Genomic DNA, 22,956 nt, shown 5'->3' with positions numbered 1-22,956 from the left:
TCAAATAGTCTCTAGACTTAATCACACATATAATCTGTGGAATTAGTGGTATTTTATTGATGAAGTTTGTTTTAAGGCTTCACCATGAAATTAATATAAGATGAATCCATCCATCGTCTGTTTGTGTGTATCGCTTCCTGCAGAACTCTGCATGCTGTACGCTCAAATAAATACACACTGTTTCCCTTTTCTGTTTCTGAAATCAAACACAGAGCATGCTGGTTATTGTGTCACATCAACCGGTTCTTTAAAAATGCAACAAAACACAACAAAACACAACCCCCTCCCATCACTCAGGACTCACATTGAGAGCGTTGTGTCTCTGCTTGATTCCTTTGTACCTGCCTGACATGACCCGCTCCAAAGACACGTCTCTTCTACGCTTAATTTAGACCGGCATGACGGGGACAAAGGCTGAAGTCTTCCTGAGTGACAGGCTGTCTCTCCTCCTCTGATGGTTGTTTACGAGAGCGTTATTGTCATAGCTCAGAATTCCTGAGTGAGTTTGTGAATCAAAACTGTGTTCAGGAAAACAACAGCTCTGGAAGATTGTGTTTGTGGCTGGTGGTCTGGGGAGAACCAGCGGGGCGATCAGGCAGTAATTGGTATATAAATGTAGTTCAGGCGTATTTAAATCTTTTGTCTGTATCCAGCGCAACAAAATTGTTATGAGAGAGCAAAGCTGACGGTCTGGCAGAGGAGACCAGGACAGGACAGCGTATTCAGACTTGGTCGCTCTGAAAACAGAACTATTTTAAACCTTTTGGTTCAATTAAATGTAATTTTGTGGAGCCAGAATGCTTCTTCTTGTCCTCCTCCTCCTCTTCCCCCTCCCTCACCTTCTCCTTCTCCTCCTCCTCCTTTTTACTTTTTCTTCTTCTCCTTCTCCTCCTTGTTCTTCCTCTGCTTCTTCACCTTCTTCACCTTCTTCTCTTCCTTTTCCCCTCCTCCTCTTCCTGCCGCTTCTCTTCTTCTCTTCCACTTTCTTTTCCTACATCGTCTCCTTCTTCTGCCTCTTTCCCCTTCTTCTCCTCCTCCTCTCATCATCATCATCATCATCACCACAATATTGTTCTCATCATTGTCACCATCATCACCAGTAGTAGTAGTATTAGTGCCACAGTGTTAGTGCTCATCTTTTGGGCTTCAGTCTCATCTGTCCATTGAAGTTCAGCCTGTGATGATGTTTCTGCCTCTGGAAAATATGTGTATGACTAAAACTGCAATCTGCCGTCCTGATGCAGCTCCTACACCTGCTGCTCCATCACACGCAGTCTGTCAGCTCAGCTGTTGTCCACAGTGCCGTGCTCCGTTTGTAGTACTACTCCACAGTCAATACTCCTCTCAGTCCTCCGTTGTGCTGTGACTCAGTACTGTAGGTTTAAATCCACTACACCTGGCAGCGGGCCTGCACCGCTGTATAGCCAGTGCCAATCCTCTTTCAGCCACAGATTACCATGAGACCGTTCAGTCCTTCCCCCTCATTGTACGATGGACTGAACCCAGATGTAATGGCATGGCTGACCTGTTCTTAATCTAATCACCTTTATTAGATTAGATAAATTAAGTCAATAATAGCATAAGTATCATAACACAAAAGAATATGACATTATGTATTATATATGCCTTTTTATGCAAATGAGTTGTAGTGAGTTTGCCAGAAGGGAAACCACCTACAGTACATCTGTGTCTGTCACTCAGGGACTGTAATATTTTCTGGGGTCATTTTTTGACCCATACTTGTCTGAAACGCCCGTCGTTGTAACGTCGGTTTTGTTTTAGTTGGATGTGAATAGAATGCTTTTTTTTAAATTTAATCTGACTTGTTTTCACTGTGTGTCAGTTTGATCTCGACCTATATGACCATTGTATTCCTTAATTACAGAGAAGTCTTCTTTCCTGAACAGTTCTTTTCTATTTTAGTAGCTTTGATATTTGTCTAATATTTGGTTACAGGGGAGATTATTTATCAAATAGTATTGAAATATTAGTTTTATACATTACATGCACTGAATAGTGTAAATACTGCTTATGTTGTTAACAATGATAAATACAGGGTATTACCAAGAGCTAGGCCAGTAAATCAGCTTTACTGGCTGATATTAGCTTATTGCCGATATATTGGTGTCGGCATAAATGACAGCCAATAAATAGCAAGTAATTACAGTATTTTCTTCTTTATATTTTCATCGGCAGCTACCATCTTCATCATCTCTGTGTTGCATTGCATCACTGTACCTCAGACCATGGAGATCTGTTGCAGAGTATCGTGTGATGCTGACCCGTCCCCTCCTTTTCTTACTTTCGTCTCTCAGGAGTTTGCTGCGCTGACCAAGGAGCTGAACGCCTGCAGGGAGCAGCTGCTGGAGAAGGAGGAGGAGATCTCTGAGCTCAAAGCCGAGAGGAACAACACCAGGGTGGGTGACAGCATTGACAAGCACCTTAAATAATTTACTAAAGTGGCCTAAGTTGTTAAATGTGCCACTGATTTAACATGTCACTTCTCTGAGACATTCAGTAGTTTCTAGGACACATTTTCGACCAGAGATGATGTTTCCTCCACCTCCAGCCCCCTTAAATTTGCATTCCGTAAGTTTCTGTAAAGTTTCACAACTTGCCCCAAATTCTCGTGTCAGCTGCTAAAAACCGAACAACAACTGCACACTGTGATAGACAGCGTCCTGAGAAAGCTTAAGCTATCTGGTGGGTACGGTTTTAAGGCTGAGGAAGCACTGAAGCAGCCATGCGCACTGTCTGTTTCCAATTCCCAGATATACCTCATTAGCTCCCCACATTCTGCCTGAACATTTTTTCCACTTACTTCACATGGATGACCGCTCAACAGTAAAACTAAGTCCAAATGCCACAGATGCCCTGCAATGTCCAGGTCAAAGTAGTTGTGGGGGGGGGGAAGAAAACAACTAAAGACATTAGCGGATCGGCTCGATTTTGTGGAGCTGAAGTCCTGCATCTTCAATAAAAAACATTTGCTTTTTAAAGCAGTAAGCACACTCTGCTGTTGACAGATAAGACTCTGTTTTCCATCCCACTGCTGATTAAGTGTGGATTTACTGTCTCGCACTATCTTTCTCTGGGTGGAGGCAGAATATTTTAGCACAACAGCAGCTGAGGAAAACAGAAAGGAGGGAGGTGAGGCGCAGGAAACAGGGACAGACAAAAGTCATTTGCACTCCCTCACTTTATTATCACCTCGAAATCTTCCGATGGGCAATTACCAAGCAAACTTTAATTAAGCTTGGTTTTGTAGCTGGTAGGGTTTTACAGTTCATAATTAAATCTTCGAAGGCATGTGCAGGCAGTCAGCGGACTGAGGAGCTGACAACAGATGTGATGACAGTGGCAAGACAGGTTCACTTTATTGGTTGTTTTTGATAAGCATGACAACCAAATGAGGCGTATGTAAATTCCTAGCCTCGAGTCATGCAGAGACATGGTGAGACAGATACAGGATGAAAATATTACCTTTTTCTACGACTAAATATTCACCGAACAGGAGGAAACTGTGGCTGTTGTTCTGGAGAGATTACGTAATGCAGAACTCACTTCCTGATTGATTCAACGGTGGGTCGGTTTTGTTGAGTGTGCAGGTGGACATGATGGCGACTGATGAGACAGACGAGAGACGACACTGAGGCTCCGTTCAATTACAGTGCCGGTTTGCATGGGGTCTTTTTTCAACACTGCATGCACGTGGACTTTGTAATTGCCCCATCCTGCAGGGAAAATAAGACACTTTCATTTTGCTTAGAGGGGATAAAATATTATGAATTGTTTCTCTTAAACTTTGTGTAGTTTCCCATAGCAACAGATACAAACCAGATGCTTGATGCTCAGACTTCATGTTATTGATTAGATTTGGATTGTGGATGGAAATTTTCTTTATTGGACAGCAGTGCATTTAAAGCACACGCATGGTTAAAGGAATAGTTCGACATTTTAGGAAATACACTCATTGGATTTATTGCTCAGAGTTATATGAGAAGATCAATACCGCTCTTACGTCTGTGCGGTAAATATACAGCTACAGCCAGCAGCTGGTTAGCTTAGCTTAGCACAAAGACTGGAAACAGCCCTATCCAAAGGTAACAAAAGTGGCCTACCTGTACTTCTGAAGCCAAGAAATAGTTCGGCACATAACCCCCCTTTACAATACAACGTGTTTTAAAAAACGCAGCCCCTTTTAGTTCACCAGTGACACCAAGTTGGAACTTGATTTCCTAACCAGTGGTTAACCACAGAATACATTCAGTCCAGCTGCAGCTTGTTGCGCAGCCTTCAGCGGGGGATGTTTAGACTAGTGAAGCGAAGGTATGTCAGGGATGAAGCCAGGGAGGTTTTTCTGGGAAAGAATGGGGAGATGATTGTGAGATGGAACTTCTCTACCCAGATCGCTATCTTGGGGGATATAATATTATGTCCTTGAACAACCTCTGAGACAGAATGAAGTGTTGAGATGTTGCCATGATCCAGCACCAATGAGTTTACTTAGAAAAGAGAGTACATATTCACATACATATATACATATAATAACTCCTGTAAATTACAAGTACTGTATAACATTTTCTTAATGCACTTGCTTATTAAAATAGCTTAGTTTGTGACTCTAATAACAAATAAATGGAATTAACTATTTGTAACAATGTGGGTGATGATGATAATGGCTGCACTTTAACACTCAACTGCAGAATGTGTTTCAACATTGCACGCAGTACTAGCAAAGCACACGGCATGTTTTTCACTTGTGCCTGAAGAAGCATTGATCCTTCCACATTTATATTATTCTTTGAGTTCTTTAATATGATAGGCTGGTGTTGTTGACTTGTCTTTAAGGTGTAGGAGCACACAGGAATGCATTGTTCGTTCTTCTAGTGGTTGCAAAAATGCTTAAATGAATAAAGAAAAAAAACTAAGGGGATCTCAAGCTGAGGTTTGGTGTGCAGCAAACCCTTTCTCATTGTGGATTCTTTCACATTATGCCTACGTTTTACCAGCACTTGACTTAATTACACTGCTGTGAGGAGGATTTCTACTTGTGTGTCTCTGTGTGTCTCTTCAGCTACTGCTGGAGCACCTGGAGTGCCTGGTGTCCAGGCACGAGCGGTCGCTTCGTATGACAGTGGTCAAACGGCAGGCTCAGTCCCCCTCGGGAGTCTCCAGTGAAGTTGAGGTCCTCAAAGCGCTCAAGTCCTTGTTTGAACACCATAAAGCCCTAGATGAGAAGGTAAGTCTGCCTGCATTAGCATATAATTTTCAGTTCAAGGTGTCTGTCTAAGCAGCGTATACACTAGTATCAGGACTCAGTGTGCCTGCTGTATCATGGTCTTTTGCGTTTGCTGTGTTTTCCTGATATCATCTGTTGGTTTTAGCCTCTACGAGTCCCAGCCACAACGTTTCTCCTGCCTCCTCACAGCCCGCTGATTTGTGACCTGAGCCCCCCTGTGTGATATCACCACCGCCCCCTGTAATCCATTCATCCTCTCCTCTAAAAGCCATCATTTATAAAGCATGTCCAATGGCATGCTGTTCAAGGGAATAAAAACTGTCTTGGGCAGCTGGGGGGGCCATCCGGAGTCGGACCCCGGCTAATTTCTAATCCAGGATCAACCGCCTCTGAGACCTGGCATCCTATTGGGCCGCAGCCACGGTGGTGCACGGTCACCACGCGGTGCAAGTAATTGCTCCATCACAGCGGCGACAATCCTAGAAGAAGACGAGTGCACGCTGAGTTTCTCTGAGTTCAGAGAGGAGTGTAGGAGGGGAATCTCCTCCCAGCAACTGGTGCTTTAAAAGCAATAAAAGCCTCATAACGCTGCTTTGAAGCCACAGCAAAGTGTTATTGTGAGGCTATGGGAGGAAAAGAGGACAGCACTTTCTGCTGCAGCAGCCGGACTTCTTCTTCTTCTTCTTCTTCTTCTGCACATGTTAATGAGATGGTTTTGATTTTCAGGTACGAGAGAGACTACGGGTGTCACTGGAGAGGGTGTCCGCCTTGGAGGAGGAGCTCACAGCAGCCAATCAGGAGGTAAGAGCTGCCGCAGATATCATGTTCAAGATAATGAATGTTGTTATGTATTTGAGGCTTCTTTGTTTTGTACTTTGTGTGGTATTGTATCTTCAATGGCGATGGAAGGATGGATAAAAACATGGAGTCTTCAAACATAACCAGTAGTGGCTCGCAGGTTGTTTTCATTCTAAAATAAAGGATTTTAATTTTATTTTACTTTTTTCAGATTCTTGTGAGGAATTTGGATTGTCACAGTAACAGCATGGGATGCAATATATCCCAGATGTGCAGATGTACATGGTTAGCTGCTTTATTGTCAGAATCAGTGCTGCCAGAGAGAAATCGTTAGGAATTTTTGACATTTCCAAGTTGCTTCACATAAAAAAATTTGGAAAAATGCAAAAGAAAACACCAGAAGAAGCATGTAAAGAAAAATATTTACAAGTTAAAATCAAGCCTGATGAAGCCTGAAGAAGAAAAAAAGTCAGCATACTAGCTACTGTTGCACACTGTACATATATACACGTGTCCAAACACATGTTCCAACTCCCAGAACAAATGCAGCATTATGTACGGCTCGCTTATGTGGATATAAATCTAATACACACCGTGATGTTTCCTGAGATGTGTCTTGAATTATGTATCAACTCAAATACCGAGAAACAATCAGAGCACCTCTGCAGGCTTCACTCGCCCTCATCTTTACAGAGAATAACACAAACTAACATTGTGCACATGAGTGGCTGAGGCATAGCGCTGACAGAAGAGTGGCCACTTTTTCTATGGTGGTCTAACTCCTTCTCAACCTCCTGGCTCAGGCGGGCACAAGTACCTGAGCAGCTCTTGCAGTGCAGATGGTCTTGTTCCAGCTGGGGAAAAACCCTCAGGCTGGCACTTCACAGCCTGTCAGACATGCCAGTCTGACACTCAGGCCTAGAATAAAAGTTGGTAAGGAGGAGAAGAAGAAGGGAGGTGTGTGGAGTGGGTGGAAGGACAGACAGCGAGAGACCGGGCTAGAGAGGAGAGGAAATGCAAAAAGAGCAAAGAGAGGCAGAAGACAGAAATAGAGATGGCAGGTGGGAAGCAGAGGCAGGTTGGGTGTGTGTTAATGAGAGTGGAGGGGTGCAGTTGGTCGAAGCACATCTGACAAGGTGAAGGAGAGAAACACAGACTAAGGCTTCACAGACACACTGTGATGTGTTTGGATGGTAGATAGACGAGCTTGTGTGTTAGACGGAGTAAGATCTGGGCACAATGAGAGAGAGCACCAAAAAAAAAGGAGCGAACAGTTAATAAAAAATTATGTGACAGGCCTCTGGTTCCCAAAGCTGTCTCTCATTTCTCTTTTACAGCTTTTGGACAAAGTCTGCTTTTTAAACTGCAAAGTCCCTGACAGACATCTCAGTAGAGGACGTGGCACTTTGAAGAATTTTCTCACATCGCACAGCCAAGGCTAGAAAGACTGTGCGGTACATCTGCGAAGCTGTCCCTCATAAATGGTTAACACTACACTTGTCAGTGCGGTGGGCAGATGAGTGATTGGACCTTGAGGCGGTGAAAGAGGCAGTTAAACTGGCTTCGCCGAATAAAAATGTCCACACCTCAGAGGCTCCAGGGAGGCGGGCAGATCCGGGAGCCAGCGAACCGGTAATTGATTTGTGATGGAGGTCCGGTATGAGTCCCTTCTCCCTGCGGGGGTTTCGACAACACGGCCATGCCTGATGAAATCATCGGCCTTTGACCTCACGCAGTCACAGGTGTTTAAGTGGCCGCACACTGATTACTGCTGGTGATTGCAATTTGCTGTTACGGAACAAACGGTAATACAGACTGCGTTGGAATATATCTGAGGTTGAGTTGTTGTTGTTGTTTGGACATTAATCACTGCGACTCATGTTGAAAAGACTTCAGTATAAAAGAGCCAGGGTTATCTCAACAGCTAACCAGCAGCACTACAAAAGAAACTCCATGTCATCAAGTATTTTCTAATCTATAATTGAGTCCAAAAAGTATTTTCTTCAAAGCCCTTGAAAACCAGATTTCCTGTATTGAATATGACTCCATAACATGAAGTATTCATGATGAAATAAGCACATAAAGTTCGGGAAAAAAAACTTGAAACACAAAAAAGTGTTAATATAATACCCAAATACCCATAATAAGTCCCAGCCAATTCAAACCAATGAGAAGCACAGACAAAACAGCAAAGCCAGAGATCTCCCATGTGGAAACTGATTTTTAGGGTTTTTAAAAACAAAATCTGACTTTCAGGGCTCAGTGATAGAAAACAGCTTACTAACATGGAGGAGGTCTACCTTGGGACCAGTCAAGTCTAAGTAAGACGAAGTGATATAAGAAGTCCAAGCAATCGAATATGTTCCTTTTTCATTCTGCCTGTTCTAATCCTGTGCGCTAACTCTCACATCTTTTCCCAAAGAAACCCCAAGGTATCACAGACACATTTAAACACACACAATGAGTGCCCTTTTCACCTGAAAACAAGCGTATTTCTTGCTGTCAGGATTTGTGTGTGTGTGTGTGTGTGTGTGTGTGTGTGTGTGTGCACATACATTCACTCCAAAGCTTGTGATTGATTGTAATTTAAGCGCATTGCACCAGAGACTTGCATGCCCCTAGCTCTCACCTTGACGAAATCAATCTTTTATACTCTAAGAAACCCTCCTCCCTTCACTCCTCCTCACATTTGTCCAATCTCTCCTTCACATTACCTCAGACAGTCCCCTCAATCCAACACAGAGGTGCTAACAAAAGATAAGGAAATGGTGATGCTGTGCCACGACAGGGCGCCATCTCGTGCTTCTTGTCCCTCCCCTTCCTTTCCGTCAGATGTCTGCCTTTGATGAGAGGTAGATCAACAACATCAAAAAGAAATAATAGGCGGCATGTTCATTTTGCATCTGGCAAACTTCTCCTTTTCTGTAATTTCCGAGCTGGAGATGCAACTCCATTCATCATTTGTTGTGCCTTTATGTCAGTGTGGTGTTTGATCTCTGAGCTTGAGAAATTACAAACAATCTCAGAATAATGGTACAGAAACATACGGCGGCATAATTATGCCCTCGTTAAAAATAATGAACACAGACGTTGTGTAGTCGGTGCGCAGCAGCGGAGAAGAAGCCAAGCTGCTGCCCGTCTGAGGCTGCAGAATGAATGTCCACGCTTAATTTAAGATATAGCCTACATCATCTTTTACTGCCCTCTCTCCCCACTAGAAAGAAGTCCTGCCATCAACTGACAGATTTGAGTTTAAACTAGATCACGTCAAAGTCACTTGAGGGCATTGTTTGTTTTATCGACAGTCATGTCATTGATTGTCCCGAAGCTTCCTTCACTGTTCACTCACTGCAAATATCTGTTGTTGAAAGAAATGCAATTTTCTCTCTTCATTATAAGAGGAGCAGCTTTTCAAGCAACAGCAACAACAAAGATGACCTTCCAGTAACTACACTATCAACTCCTTTTGAAGCAAACTGCATGAATACTATAGATGATATTGGGATGCATCTAATAACAGATCAGTCTCTGGGCTGCTCGGAAATCCTAATTGAAATCACAAAAAACAACTACAACAATAAAGGTTGCGGGTAATTCAGAGATTAAAGCATTTCCAAACCCTCTGAATACTCAAGGAGTCGAACCAGCGTCATGCAGCTTTAATCACATCGGGCTAACAGCACGGCACATGTACTGTAGTCGTTTGTGGTGGATGTTGTTTTTGGAGCTGCGTCTTCGCTAGTGAAGTGGAGAGACATCCCGGCAGGTTTCAGTGGACTTCTTCCTGTGACTGTAAAGTGGTTTTGGCCATTAAAAATAATAATCTTAATGGAAACTGCTGAGATGTGAGAACATGGCAGCATCACCAAAATGAAGTCACGACAGCTGATCCGCTGAAACAAATCAACCAAACAAACGCAAACAGTATGAACTATTACAAAAACTGTATGTTTTAAACATCCATCAGTTTTACAGACAGACTTGGATCAACTTTGATCTAAAGTACTTACAGTTTTCTTGTGTGATGAGAAATTCAGATACACTCACTTTGAGTTTTACCTCCAAATAAAGTGGTTAATATGATTTGGCTAAACTGTGGGCCTGTTCACTTCCTGGCTGATGATGTGGCTGCTCATGTTTCTTCTCTCTGATTTTGTTGATAGTGATGCCGTGAGTTCCCAAATCTAAGCAATTATTTTGGTGAATACAATCTTATCATAATCAATAGAAATGATGTGCAAAAGTAAGTTGCAATTAACTTGAATTGAACCTGGATCAAGGTTGGAGACCACATAAGAGTTGTAACTTCATAGTTACTTACTTACATACTTTTGTGAAACCGGCCCGTGCAGGCAGAGGCCTGGCAAGCCTGTAGTGGGGCTCCTACTACAGCTGTAGGGTTTGCCAAAACACTGCAATGTTTCTCAAAGCTACACTGAAGTAATCGCTTTAAGGAGGAGGTAAGCTTCACAAGAACTTGACATTTCTGGTGGGTCATTTTGAATGCTTTGTGCACTTCAAATTATTATCTTCCTCCCACAAGTTTCAGGTTCTGGAAAGTCTTGTTCTGGAAAGTACAAGAGGCTCCACAAAGTCTCAGGGGCTGCAAATTGTTTATGAGAAACAAGCAGCGGGCAAGTACACTGTCTACCTTTCTCTTCCCCTTCGTGAGGAGAGTGATAATCACATGGTGTCTGTCGAGGAAGAACCTAATTATTGTTGTTGTCCGTCACCCCTCTGACAGGATTATGACTTTAGGACGGCTGCTTAAGGTGGTGAGAGGAGACACGAGGTCCGCAGGACATGATAATTACAGTGATTGTATCAGTGCTCACATGCTTCCAGCTTCATGTTGGTTAAAGCCATGTTCCATAAATTCCTACAGAGGGGGACATACTGTAATTTGCTAGTATTGCATAAGAGGGAAACATGTTAACTGAGGGCTGCGGTTATGTATTTATGCTGATGTGCTAATTTCATGTTCAAACATTGAGGTTTCAGCAGGTTCTGCTTGTGTTGAAAGAAATACAATGATGCATGTTATTTTGTCTCAGCTCTCTTAACCTCCAACATAAACAGTTTCTACATGCAGGTATTCTGACGTTGTGTCTATTTCAGCTCTAATCTGTGTGCTTGTTGCCGTCCTGCAGATTGTGGCCTTACGGGAACAAAATGCTCACATTCAGAGAAAAGTGGCTTCCGGGGACGGAGGAGAGGACATACTGGAGGGCAGTGAAACTCAACAGAAGGTTCATAGCAAGGTGAGCCTCCTCAATGATAAAGACACATGGATGGAAACACCAGCTTTTGTTCTAACCTTCTACTGGCTGCAAAAGTGGATACTGTTATGTTTACCTAACGAACATTTGGCATATCAACATGCAGGAGAGGCGGTCAAGCTCAGTGTCAATAATTGGCCACAAAACCTGAAAACCTTCTGGTCCTAATTTCACATCGATTTCTATACATTTTATATTTTTGCATGATGTCTAAACCTTTTCCATGCTGCCAGGAATTCTGTAAAATATAGATAGAGTCTAGAGATTTGGGTCTAAAAAAGATCAAAATCATAAACCTCTGTTTAGCTTCATCTAGCAATCGGTCTTCAATGTCAACTAGCAATCAGCGTTTTGTCCACTCCTGTGGTTTGGTGGCAAATAATTCCTGCAGATTTAGATCCTCCTGGTGTTTTAATTGACAGTATAACACTTTAAAAATCGCAAATGTTATTAAAAGGTTTTGATCGTACATTTAGCTCTGCTGGTGTTCTGAAGGTGACCCACAGTCAGATAAGAGCTCTTGCTGTGACCTCAGCCTCCCCCATTATGCAGAAGTGCTCGTGGACCTGCATACCGGAATACAAATTTCCCTCTGATTATTAATTTAAGGACAGAGGTGTAACCGCATCCACATTTACTAGATTATACAAAACAGACACTGCATCAGAGCCCAGAAACAGCCCCAAATCCCAAAGCAAGACCTGCGAAAAACCTTTTTACATGCAGGCAGCATCATCTACATCTTACAGAGGATACCTGGGCAGATCAATGGAGATGCTATTACTCTGCCGGTCTGCTGGAGGAGGGGGAGTTGGGGGAGGGATGTCGGGAGTAAAAAGATGAAGTGTGTGTTGTGCAGAGGGATTAGCTAACGAGGAGACAGCTATCGTCTGCCCTGTTTTGTGAAGATAAAAGGAGTGAATATGAGCGTGTGGTGTTTTTTCATTTGCCTGCATGTTTGCAAAAGAAATTGCATGTGCGTGTTTGAACTGCTAAGATGTGGCTAGGTGAGAGTTAGTCAGTGTCACTGCAGTCGCAGGGACTGACAGACGTGTCAAAGGGGAACGACAGCTCTGATCTGCAGGACGCAGGTCATCTCCACCTGATTCGCACGTGTTGTCATTAATGTGACAGGTGGAAAGAGGTCAGGGCGAGGGGGGCGAAGGAGTCAGAGGGAGAGAGGAGGGGAGAAAGTGCAGCTCTTGAAGTGCGTATTGACCCATCGAGCTCTCAAACCTTTAGCATTGACCTGGATCTGCCTTACCTTTTTATTTTTGTATAACAATAACATAAAAAAGTCTCTGCGAAGGATAGATGAATAAAACATGTTAGGTGGGAAAGCAAGCAACTTTGCTGCAGTCTTTCCTTCGTTTACGGAGCTATGTCGGTGCTATGTAAATGATTGGTTTAAAAAATGACGAAGAAAAGGAAGAGTTCATATTTTTTATGTAAAAGAAGCCATATGACACTTAAAAGCCACAAACAACATTTGCTCACCTCCACTATAATTGGCATGGCAGTAGAGGCAGATATCTTAGACTAGGGGGAAGGGAGAAAATAAGTTTTGTAATTTGAGTGAACTGACCCTTAAAATGTATCCGCTCATGTGGATGCAAAACGTCTAACTGTCTAAACTCTCGCAGGTTATAAAAAACTTTCACGGTCTTAAAACACAGGTGTCGTAATGTTCCTGTGACTGTGAAATTAGCAGCATAATGGGAGCCACGGTTTCATAATGTATCTTCTGTGGGACTGTTGAGACATTTTGCAATAAAGTAGAGCTAAATCCTTAAAGTTGGTCCTTCGTATGAGAGCGCTGGTATTAAAATCAGAGGTGTGATTTAGTGGGTCTAGTTCCCTGCTCGGGTGAATCATTGATCACAGGCAGCAGGCAGAGAGGCCCAATTAGGTTTGTCCTCACAGATGGATGACCGGGGACGGGCCGCTGGGTCTGATACAGCAGAGAGACGGAGAGAGGTGGAAAATAAAGAGATCACTTTCCCTCAATCTTCACTTCCACCTGCTTTACAATAATTACATTTGAACATAAAGACAAAACTGTCTTATTTCAAAAGCTGCATTCAGTGCCGTCACAGGACATGTGTTCTTTAATAATGATAATAAAGTTGTTTTCTTGTTATTCTTGGCTCTAACCCTCTGTGTAAGTTGGCATCCCCCCCCCCATTAATCTACCTCATGCAGAGACCTGTGGAGCTGCACAGGGTGAGAACTCAGCGAAACCTAATCATATTACTAATGCAAGTGTCAAAGCAATTTTTCCAATGGAGTGATTCTCATTCACCATCTAAAAATCAAAGAAGAGGAAAGAGCCAAAGCCTTGAGCTCCCGAACTTGAATTTATTAGAGTGCTAATATGTGTAACTCTCAAAAGAAGAAATGGTATCTGAAGTAGGAGCAAGACTGATTTGTGAAGGCCCACTTCAAGACGCCACAGGAAGCCAGGGCATGACAGGAAATCATCTGGTTCATTTTTTATCTTCCTAATGTTTCTATTTTTCTGCGTTCTTAAGTCTAAACAACTGTTTCTGTTATTGGATTATTTGTACCTTGTGGTCAAAACACACAGAGAAACCTTTACAAGAAAGTGTTGTGAATGGCACATTTTAAAGCCACTAGATTGTTGGTTTGATTTATTAATGCAGTGTGAATGTCCTAAACCAGATGGTGCCTTGCCTGTAAGACACTAAACCACAACAACCGAGATGATCTTGTAGCAGATCAAAATGTACAAATCCACTCATTTTAGATGACCGAACAAACCAGGACTCTGTAGCTGTCATTTCTCAAATGACAGATCCCTTAGAAAACTAGGAAATACAAAATGTGTCAACTACCTCAAGATCAGAAAAAAAAGACAAACTGCTCTTTGGAAATAATTTTATATTTGTCTGCCTCAATTGCCAGCAGTTCTTAACTGAGCCCCCAAGGACTCTAAATTACACAGTATATAATACATTTGTTTAATCTGTACGAAAGCCAACAAGACTCCAGGAAATAGTCTGGCACATTACCACCACTTTAGAATTGAGATATAATGTGTTAGAGAGCTTCAGAGGTGCTGGTAGTTGGATTTAATCATATTTGGACCGAGCAAGGCTAGCTGTTTTGCCCCATTTCCAGTCTTTATGCTAAGCTAAGCTAACCACTTGCAGAGCTTCATATTTACCATACAGACATGAGAGTGGTATCAATCTTCTCATCTAACTCTCAAATTAGAAAGCATATTTACCAAAATGGGGTTTGTAATTTTGTAATAATTTCTTTCTTTAATTTAATAACAAATTTTAGGGAGATAAATTATTAGACAGCCATTGTTTAGTTTCTTGTGTTGAGTTTATAAGCAGTGGTTAACTGATAGCAACATCCCTACATCAAGGACAATTGTGTGCTCCATCCCTCTCCTCCATTGTCACACTGAAACCTTTACTCATCTGTCCCCCAGCGCCTGTCCAACGGCTCTCTGGAGTCGGCCCATGAGGCGAGCCAGGTGGTGGAGCTGCAGGACCTGCTGGAGAAGCAGAACTACGAGCTGGCCCAGATGAAGGAGCGCATGTCCTCCCTCTCGTCCCGGGTCTCCGAGGTGGAACAGGAGCTGGAGACCGCCCGCAAGGACCTCATCAAGTCAGAGGAGATGAACAACAAGTACCAGAGGGACATCAAAGAGGTTACAGCACACACACACATATACACACTGGGGACAGGGAGAAGCGTGCACACACACATTTGCAAGGGAATAACAGTTGCAAGAGAGACATCAAAGAAGGCTAGCAGTGGCCTAAAAAAAGCTCCCATTAGCATATACTCTCCCTCCCGACGTATGACTGTATGCATGTACGCTGACATGCACTCACAGTTAAAGGCACGCTGCTTCATTATACAGAAAATTTAAAAATCCTTTATTAACATGTCTTTCTCTGTCACACACAAGCAAGTGAACCCTATAAATATGCTCACAACATGCAAACAGACAGATCCCAGTAAGCTGTATAAACACTTCTCAAGGACACACACTAACACTTCTAACACTAAAAAACCTCCAGGAAAAACAAGCAGCTGTCTCTGCATCTGCCACTGTTTGGTTCTTAAACACCATTTCAAGCTGGAGTGTCGACATGTAAAGCACCAAAAAAACAGCCAGTTAAAAGCCACTTTCCTGGAGAAATTAGAATGTTTGTGTCATAAATTGGCAATTAAGAGCTCAATCATAAACCCATTCGGTATACGTCTGTGTGAGGTGAATGCCAGTGAAAGTGGACTGGATATGAATATAAGCTGATCCCCCTGTAGCCCTCGGCTGAAATTGCTATTGATTGCTAACGATGCAGGCCGAGGCTGTGATTGTGGCCTTATCGGGCCGACCCCGTGTTATTACCCTGCGCTGCCTCCTCTGAGAGCTGCAGTTTATTCAGCTCCCCCAGTGGCTTTTTGTGTGTGTGTGTGTGTGGTTTTGAAACCACATGTGCTTGCATGGGTTTGCGTCTGCAACAATTCTCCATGCAGGAAATTAACTCTCAGAGCTTCAGAGATAATGTTGGCGTCATGAGAGCGCGGGGGGGGGGGGGCTTGTTTCATGGCAGCAGCGTGAGATACAAGATCACAGCCTTGTGTTCATACTTCATGAAGCTTTATTGTTTGTCTTATTTGCTATTTGACTTGCTCCTTGTGTAGATTATACTGTGGTCACGTCATATATGGAGCTAATCTGATGGCAGAAGTTTTAATTTGTCAACTTGCAGCTCTGCTTTGTGTTTACATTTCAGGATCAGCAGCCGTCTGAGGGCGTCTGGACATGCTGTAATTTTAGCTTTCATAGTCATTACAGAGGTTTATGTACTAATAACATGCAGCTGCCTGACACTCATATTCTAGTACACAGTGAGAACATTTTGCACACTTGTTATATAAATTACAGTTTGTATAATTCATGTTTTGTAATGAAATTGTGGAGCGATATAATTCAAGCCTGTGCAGATATTAAAATGCTAAATTCATGTTTGCTAAAATACTAAACTAGAGTTAAAGTTGCAGTTCTAGTTCTGTGACCAAAAAAAACATGCTTTGCTCAAGTTGTTTTAAGAATGCTCTCGTCTTTATTGTCGTATTGTTCTTCTATGTGTGTGTTTGAATGCAGGCCATGTGTCAGAAGGAGGACATGGAGGAGCGGATCGTAACATTGGAAAAACGCTACCTGAGCGCCCAACGGGAGTCCACCTCAGTGCACGACATCAATGACAAACTGGAGAACGAGTTGGCCAATAAGGAGGCGTTCCTCAGACAGGTCGGTTTGTGAGGTCCAAGTGACTGATGATCTTTAATCCTTCGAGATCGTCAAGAGACTTTGAGTTTCTTTAAAAACTTTCAAGATCATTTTTTGTCAAGTTGAGGGTCTGTAGATCCAGGTGGCTGCTGAAATGGACCATTCATCGCTGAAATGCCAGATATTTTTTCAACAATATAACTGGATTCAGAGAATGAGACATGCAGGCAGCTGGTTGTGTAAGATAGATAGTTCCTGTCAGTTAACAGAGCCCTTAGAGCTGATCCACAGAGGTTTGGCAATGAGAGAACCTCTTGACATTGTGTCAAATAATGTCAGAGGAAATTGCTACTGAGGAAGGAATTTTGATAGTTTTACTTAAATGTTTACTTAGAGCAGATGCACACGGCTCAAAGTCACCCTCCTAACTGATGTAATGCTGCATGTGATCCAACGATGCTACAGATTTATTCTCCTTTTGATGATTCTTTGTGATTCATGGCAGCCAATTAGATAAATGGCATGGCCACAGAAGATTGAGTGACTTTTTCAGTACAGGCTTAAGCACCAGCTGAGCTCTGGAAGGATAGGAAGACTGTCACACTAATATTAGCAGAAGTAATCATGGGCGCACACGAGACACACAAGCACCCTTTGGCTTTGCTGCAAAGAAGGTTGCTTCGACACCAAGCAATGGCTCTGTTAAAGCAACAGTTTTATAAGCTGTCCTGCGGAGAGAGACATGATCGATATCGCTCTCGTATGTGTCAATTTAAATATAAGGCTGTAGCAGGTTAGCTTAGCTTAGCCCAAAGACTGGGAACAGGGGGAAAACACCTAGCCTGCCTCAGTCTAAACAAGATCTGCCTACCAGCACCTCTAAAGCTCACTAATGAAAAAAATAGTGAAAATTGTTTGTTACCGCTGGGAGCAATAACTTCCTGGAGTCTCAGCTGGTTGCCTGCAATGTTCCCAGCAAATAAACAGTTCGGACAAAGCCGGGCTAGCTGTTTCCTCCTGTTTCTGTTTTCTTAATGCAAACCTAAGCTAACCCGGCTGCTGGCTCTAGCTACATGTTTACCGTACAGACATGAGAGTTATAAGCAGACTATTAGAATGACCAACAACAGCATTTCATTTCAAGTTTTCCTCTTTTGGCTTGTACACAACCAACCATAAGCACTACATCAAGGTGACTACAAGACCACCTTACAAGATAAATGCATCATCCTGAAACCCCCTCAGAACGTACAGAAATAGCCGCGAAACCGTTTGGGTTTAAGCTCCTGCTACCACACAAACACACTTCCTCACTTACTGTGTGATGAGTTTACTTGTTGTCGTGCCAGAAGCTGAACCCCGGGATCTGGCCGCTGATGTTTGAAGATGAGTTGTTCAGGGGATGTAGGCTTGGCCGTCGGTACGGAGGGATGAAGGGATGAGAAGATATGGCGAGCAAAAAGGCAAAAAAGATGGATGGAAGGGCATCGAGGGAGGATATTGCAAACAAAAACACACTGTCATGCTTCCCCAGTGTCATCTCAGACACCAGTGGGATGGTGATACGGGTAAAGACAGAAAATATCACTGACACACGCAACACAACACGGCCCTGGCCCACTCCAGTCTAATTATTACATATTGAGCTGCCAGGCCCGATGCTTTGGGGAGCAGAGCATCTGTCGCTGATGGCAAAGGCTGCCAAGCCAGCCCCAAAAAAAGAGTTGTAAAACTGATCAGAGCCGCGAGCGTGGCAGCGAGAGAAGTCTTAACACGCAACGGGGAAATACAAGTCACTCGGTGGCAGCTTCACTGAATGCTGGGTTTGACTTCCATCTTTATAATGGCAAGTACTGTATCTGAATGCCTAATCAGGGCAATTACCGGTATCTGCTGAGTAAAAGTTGCCACTGTCACTCTTGGCAAGTGCAGAGCTGAGCAGAGCTGCTATTCTGACTCTGTTGTGGTGCTATTTTGAAGAAGGGTTGCGGCACATTGCCAGAGCCTTCAGTAGCCAGTCCTCCTACTAAAGACGGGTATCTGTGGTTCTATTTTCTACCAGGCGATGATGCTCTGCTGACATTCAAAGGAAAAAGAAGGCAGAGATTCACATTCACAGAGGTTTTTTATACTATGTGCCAGGACGAAGGGGGACTATTCTTAATTTATGAAAAGCAGGCCTTTATTTGAAACAGGCTGTCAGATCAGCCTCAGATAGTCATTTGTTTCATAACATAAGTAAACACTAGTCCTTTTTTTTACTAATTTATCTGCCTATCTCTAAAAAGTATTGAAAATAGTAGTATATAGTACATACTGTGTACCGTCAGTGTGTACTGTGGGATTGGGACACAGCTATAATACAAGGTGAGGACTTTACCTGTTACGCTTTTACTGTGAAGAATCTTTCAGTGATAACAGCTTAACACTGAACCACATAATGGCATTGCTGTAGGAACTGGCCTATATATATACTGGCTGCCATTATCATTTAACTACATTGTATTTGAGAACTTAATTGGAGAGTTAACATTAACAGTATGCGATATCTCGTAAATCTTTTAAATGGCTACCCGCTGATGCTGTTTTGTGTTTACAGATGGAGGAGAAGAACAGGCAGCTACAGGAGAGGCTGGAGCTCGCTGAGCAGAAGCTCCAGCAGACCATGAGGAAGGCTGAGACGCTGCCAGAGGTAGAGGCTGAACTGGCCCAGAGGATAGCAGCCCTCACCAAGGTGGGGAACACACACACACTTTAACACACACACCGTTGACACATTCCCACAGATGCCCTCGTCTCTAGATCTTTTTTTAAACCTATGTGTAAGTGTGCACGTGGTGTCATGTCATGACGTTTCAACATGTCCCTCTCCTCTTCCTCGGCCACATAGTCTGACTCCAGCTCCTCTTCCTCCCCTGATGATTATCACTTTGTTATGGAAGCTAAACTCCAAGACATGAACTCCATTCTTAGGAAGGTAGTCTCACAGGGCATCACAGCTACTGCCAACTCCTGTAGAGAGCAGATTTCATTCATTTATCTTATTAGTGTTTTGTGGCGAGCGTGTTTACTGGGATTCTGCTCTGGCTGTTCTACCACCATGGGACAGCTGCATGGCACTTCTGGCTGGAGCTCATACTTGGCAGTGCTGGAGGAGCTCTCTTCCTCTTTCATTCTCTCCTTTGGTGGCCTCGTTCTCCATCTTTCTCCTTGTCACTCTTTGTTTCAACCAGCTCTCTCTGCAGTTATGCTTTAAAACGATAGATCTCCATCTTTGAGTTTGGGATAGAGGCTTTGGCTTGTGTCGTCGCCACTGCTTTTCTTTGTTGCCCTTTTAGGCTGTCAAACCGATCATCAGCAGATCATCGTGCCCTCTTTTGTCCTGTCTATGCTGTGATCCATCTGTAGGCGGAAGAGCGTCACGGGAGCATTGAGGAGCGAATGAGGCACTTGGAATGCCAGCTGGAGGAGAAGAACCAGGAGCTGCTACGGGTGAGTCACCGCGGAGGCGTTGTGCCAGGCAGCGTTAACCAGGCAGCTACTCTTGCATGAGCATGACAGCTTGAGGCGGCTGTGACTGATGACACATTTTTATCACCAATGACACCAAATCAATGTTTCACACGCTGATAGAATGGTTTGTAAAATGCTCACAAATTATGCAATAATGGTACTACTTATTTTAGATCACATGAGCAAAGATACTCATGTGATCAGCTGTAAACAACACATCTGATTGTAAAATCTACCTGTTTCCATAAAACCCTCCAGGCAGTGGTTCTCAGCTTGGGGTTTGGGAACAAATTCAATCTGCAGGGTCACGAAATTATTAACGGGATAGATCCAGACATACGTCTGCTTTTTATTGCAAATTACTTAATAGTTTTAGATCTTTCTAGGTGTTTCTAGCCTTTTGGGTTTCTTGGGTTGTACTTGCCACAACTGGTAGACTGATGCAACAGATTATAGGGGGTCACAAGTAGACTTTGCTTTGCTTTCACGGGTCACAAGCCAAAAAGGTTGGTAAAATTACCTTTTTACCCTTTTAGATGACCGAGCATCCCCGGTCATATTGTGCACCTATCTAACTATATGTGCCGTAGCAACCAGAAGCTTTACAGCAAACATTTTAGTTGAGTTGTGGCCACATAGAATTCAGTAGATATGACTCTGAAATACAAGTCTTCAACTGTATACTTTATCCCTCCAGGCTCGACAGAGAGAAAAGATGAATGAGGAGCACAACAAGCGACTCTCGGACACGGTGGACAGACTCCTCACAGAGTCCAACGAGCGTCTTCAGCTCCACCTGAAGGAGAGAATGGCAGCTCTAGAAGAGAAGGTTAAAGATGGCCGCCGTGTCGATGGGGACCTATCAATATCAGTTCTGTCCAATGAATGTCAGGAGGAAATGGATTTTCTCACCTCCTTTCTTTCTTCTCTCTGCAGAATCTGTTAATCCAAGACTCAGACGGTTACAGAAAACAGTACGAGGAGTCAATCCATGAAAAAGTAGGCGGCAGAGATCAAGAAATGATGATGTCTTTTTATTTTTATAATCTCCTGCATTTTACATGGGGATGACTTAATAAAGTACGTTTTAATAGAGAAATAATGAGGTTGGTTGTTGGCATTAGTTTCATTTTTTATGAACCTCTGCAGCTGAATATTCATAAGCTTCCCGCTTGGGGGACGATGAGATGAATTTCATAAGCAATCACTCCACACTGTTGACATCTTCCAATATCACTACTGTGTCATATACTGGGATAATCATTCTTTGGGTATTTAATATCATGGACGAGTCCTGTAATGACGTCTTGTCAAATTGTTTCGTCTAGACACAACTGGCGGAGGAGATTGATAAACTGAGATCGGAGCTCGACCAATTCAGATTGAGGGCAGGCTCCCTCACAGAACCCACCCTGTCTCGGTAGGTTGGATGTGTGTTTGCGTACGTCTGTGATGGTTTTACAGACTGTTAAAGAGATGAGCTATCTGAGCCTTTTACTGGTGATGGAAGTTGCCACTCTGGTGCTTCTAAATGGGTCCAAACAAAAGTTAGATTCAGTTCACTGGAGTCCTGAAGCACACAGACAATTAAGCAACCACGTGAAACCAACATGGGTCCGCATCCAAACAATAGTCCATATTTGGCCACAGACTCAAACTGTTTCAGAGTCGAGCAGTCGACTCGAGAAGACTCTTCTCTTCTCACTTAGCTACAGTCCATGAAGTATCTCCATTAGTTTGTTCTTACATTCCAGCAGAGATTCAATAAAAGACCCAAATTTAGTCAGGTATAAACAATCTAACCTAAGTTTGTGTGTGTAACAGGAAGCAAATAAAATGCAGAAATACAGATGTACCCTCTCCAGTAGCACTCCTGTTATTTTATCTGTCATTACTGAACTACATTTTGCTCTGCTCTCTATTGTTAGAAACACTGGTATCACTGAGCTCTCCATATCTATTCTTGGACGTTTTCTGGCTTCCCTTTCATGCTGCATGAAGTTCTAATATTACAGCGCTGATGTGTTGACAGTAGCAGCCTTAATCTCCTCCATAGACAAGCAATTTGCAGCCATAGAGGCATACATAACAAGCTCTGATCCTTCAAGAAGTACACTTTACACCTCATCACTGTGACTATTAGGTACGCTTGAGGTACCCAGACACCAAGATTTGATTGGTTTACTGTCTGTATAACTGTGAACATTACCATAACATTTTTTTGTTGTGCCTCATCTTTTATAATCTGCTTTACAGCTCAAGCAAAGTCCCTGTGTAGGATTTGTGCTGCAAAGGTGTTTAACAGTTTCGGATAATGTTCATCGTCAATATAACCGCTTATGGTAACTTAAGGTGTAGCATGATACTGATAAAAGTTGTTTCTCAGGTCCCATCTGGACACATCAGCTGAGCTCCGATTCTCGTTGGGATCTCTGGCTGAAACCCAGTCGGACCACTACCGCTCAGCCAAGGTCATCCGCCGGCCGAGGAGAGGTCGAGTGGGTCTGCGTGAAACCAAGGTGTTTCTACTTTTACTTTTACGTCTAATAATACTTCATTCCAAAGTGTGGGAGATGCTCAAATGGTCGATCACTCCTTGTGTGCCGTTTTGAGTAAAATGTAATATTTGGAGCAGCCAGCTGGAAGCTCTCTAAGTTAGAAATTGGCACACGGAGCAGAAATCTTCCTGAGAACCCTGAGGCTGTAAGGCAGTGTTAAGAGCTGAAAGTCTCCAATATGGTAATATAATTAACCTTTGGTAGGGATGCTAAAATCAGATTAACATTTTGTCTTTTTGTTCCCTCAATCCTGCATTATGTTCAATGTATTTTAGGGCGATGGGGATA

The 22,956-nt window shown here is 43.1% G+C and overlaps 1 protein-coding gene across 6 annotated transcripts in view; it reads left to right on the top strand.

The window, feature by feature from the left end:
• The window catches only part of ppfia2 (PTPRF interacting protein alpha 2), a 130,740-nt gene that overhangs the window by 89,006 nt on the left and 18,778 nt on the right, over positions 1-22,956 (top strand). For 4 of the 6 annotated variants that reach the window (XM_070929276.1, XM_070929275.1, XM_070929274.1 and 1 more), the window contains 12 exons: positions 2,316-2,417; positions 5,078-5,242; positions 5,969-6,043; positions 11,191-11,301; positions 14,783-15,004; positions 16,472-16,618; positions 19,197-19,331; positions 20,006-20,089; positions 20,808-20,939; positions 21,047-21,109; positions 21,439-21,530; positions 22,497-22,629. In XM_070929276.1, coding sequence (XP_070785377.1) covers positions 2,316-2,417; positions 5,078-5,242; positions 5,969-6,043; positions 11,191-11,301; positions 14,783-15,004; positions 16,472-16,618; positions 19,197-19,331; positions 20,006-20,089; positions 20,808-20,939; positions 21,047-21,109; positions 21,439-21,530; positions 22,497-22,629 — 1,461 coding nt within the window. The remainder of the gene's footprint in view (positions 1-2,315; positions 2,418-5,077; positions 5,243-5,968; positions 6,044-11,190; positions 11,302-14,782; positions 15,005-16,471; positions 16,619-19,196; positions 19,332-20,005; positions 20,090-20,807; positions 20,940-21,046; positions 21,110-21,438; positions 21,531-22,496; positions 22,630-22,956) is intronic. The other 2 variants (XM_070929277.1, XM_070929279.1) reach the window with 2 other exon arrangements.

Source organism: Enoplosus armatus, chromosome 22 (genome assembly GCF_043641665.1).
Source record: "Enoplosus armatus isolate fEnoArm2 chromosome 22, fEnoArm2.hap1, whole genome shotgun sequence".
Classification (NCBI taxonomy): domain Eukaryota; kingdom Metazoa; phylum Chordata; class Actinopteri; order Centrarchiformes; family Enoplosidae; genus Enoplosus; species Enoplosus armatus.
Note: the sequence above shows the minus strand (reverse complement) of the source record. Positions and strands in the feature narration are given on the sequence as shown.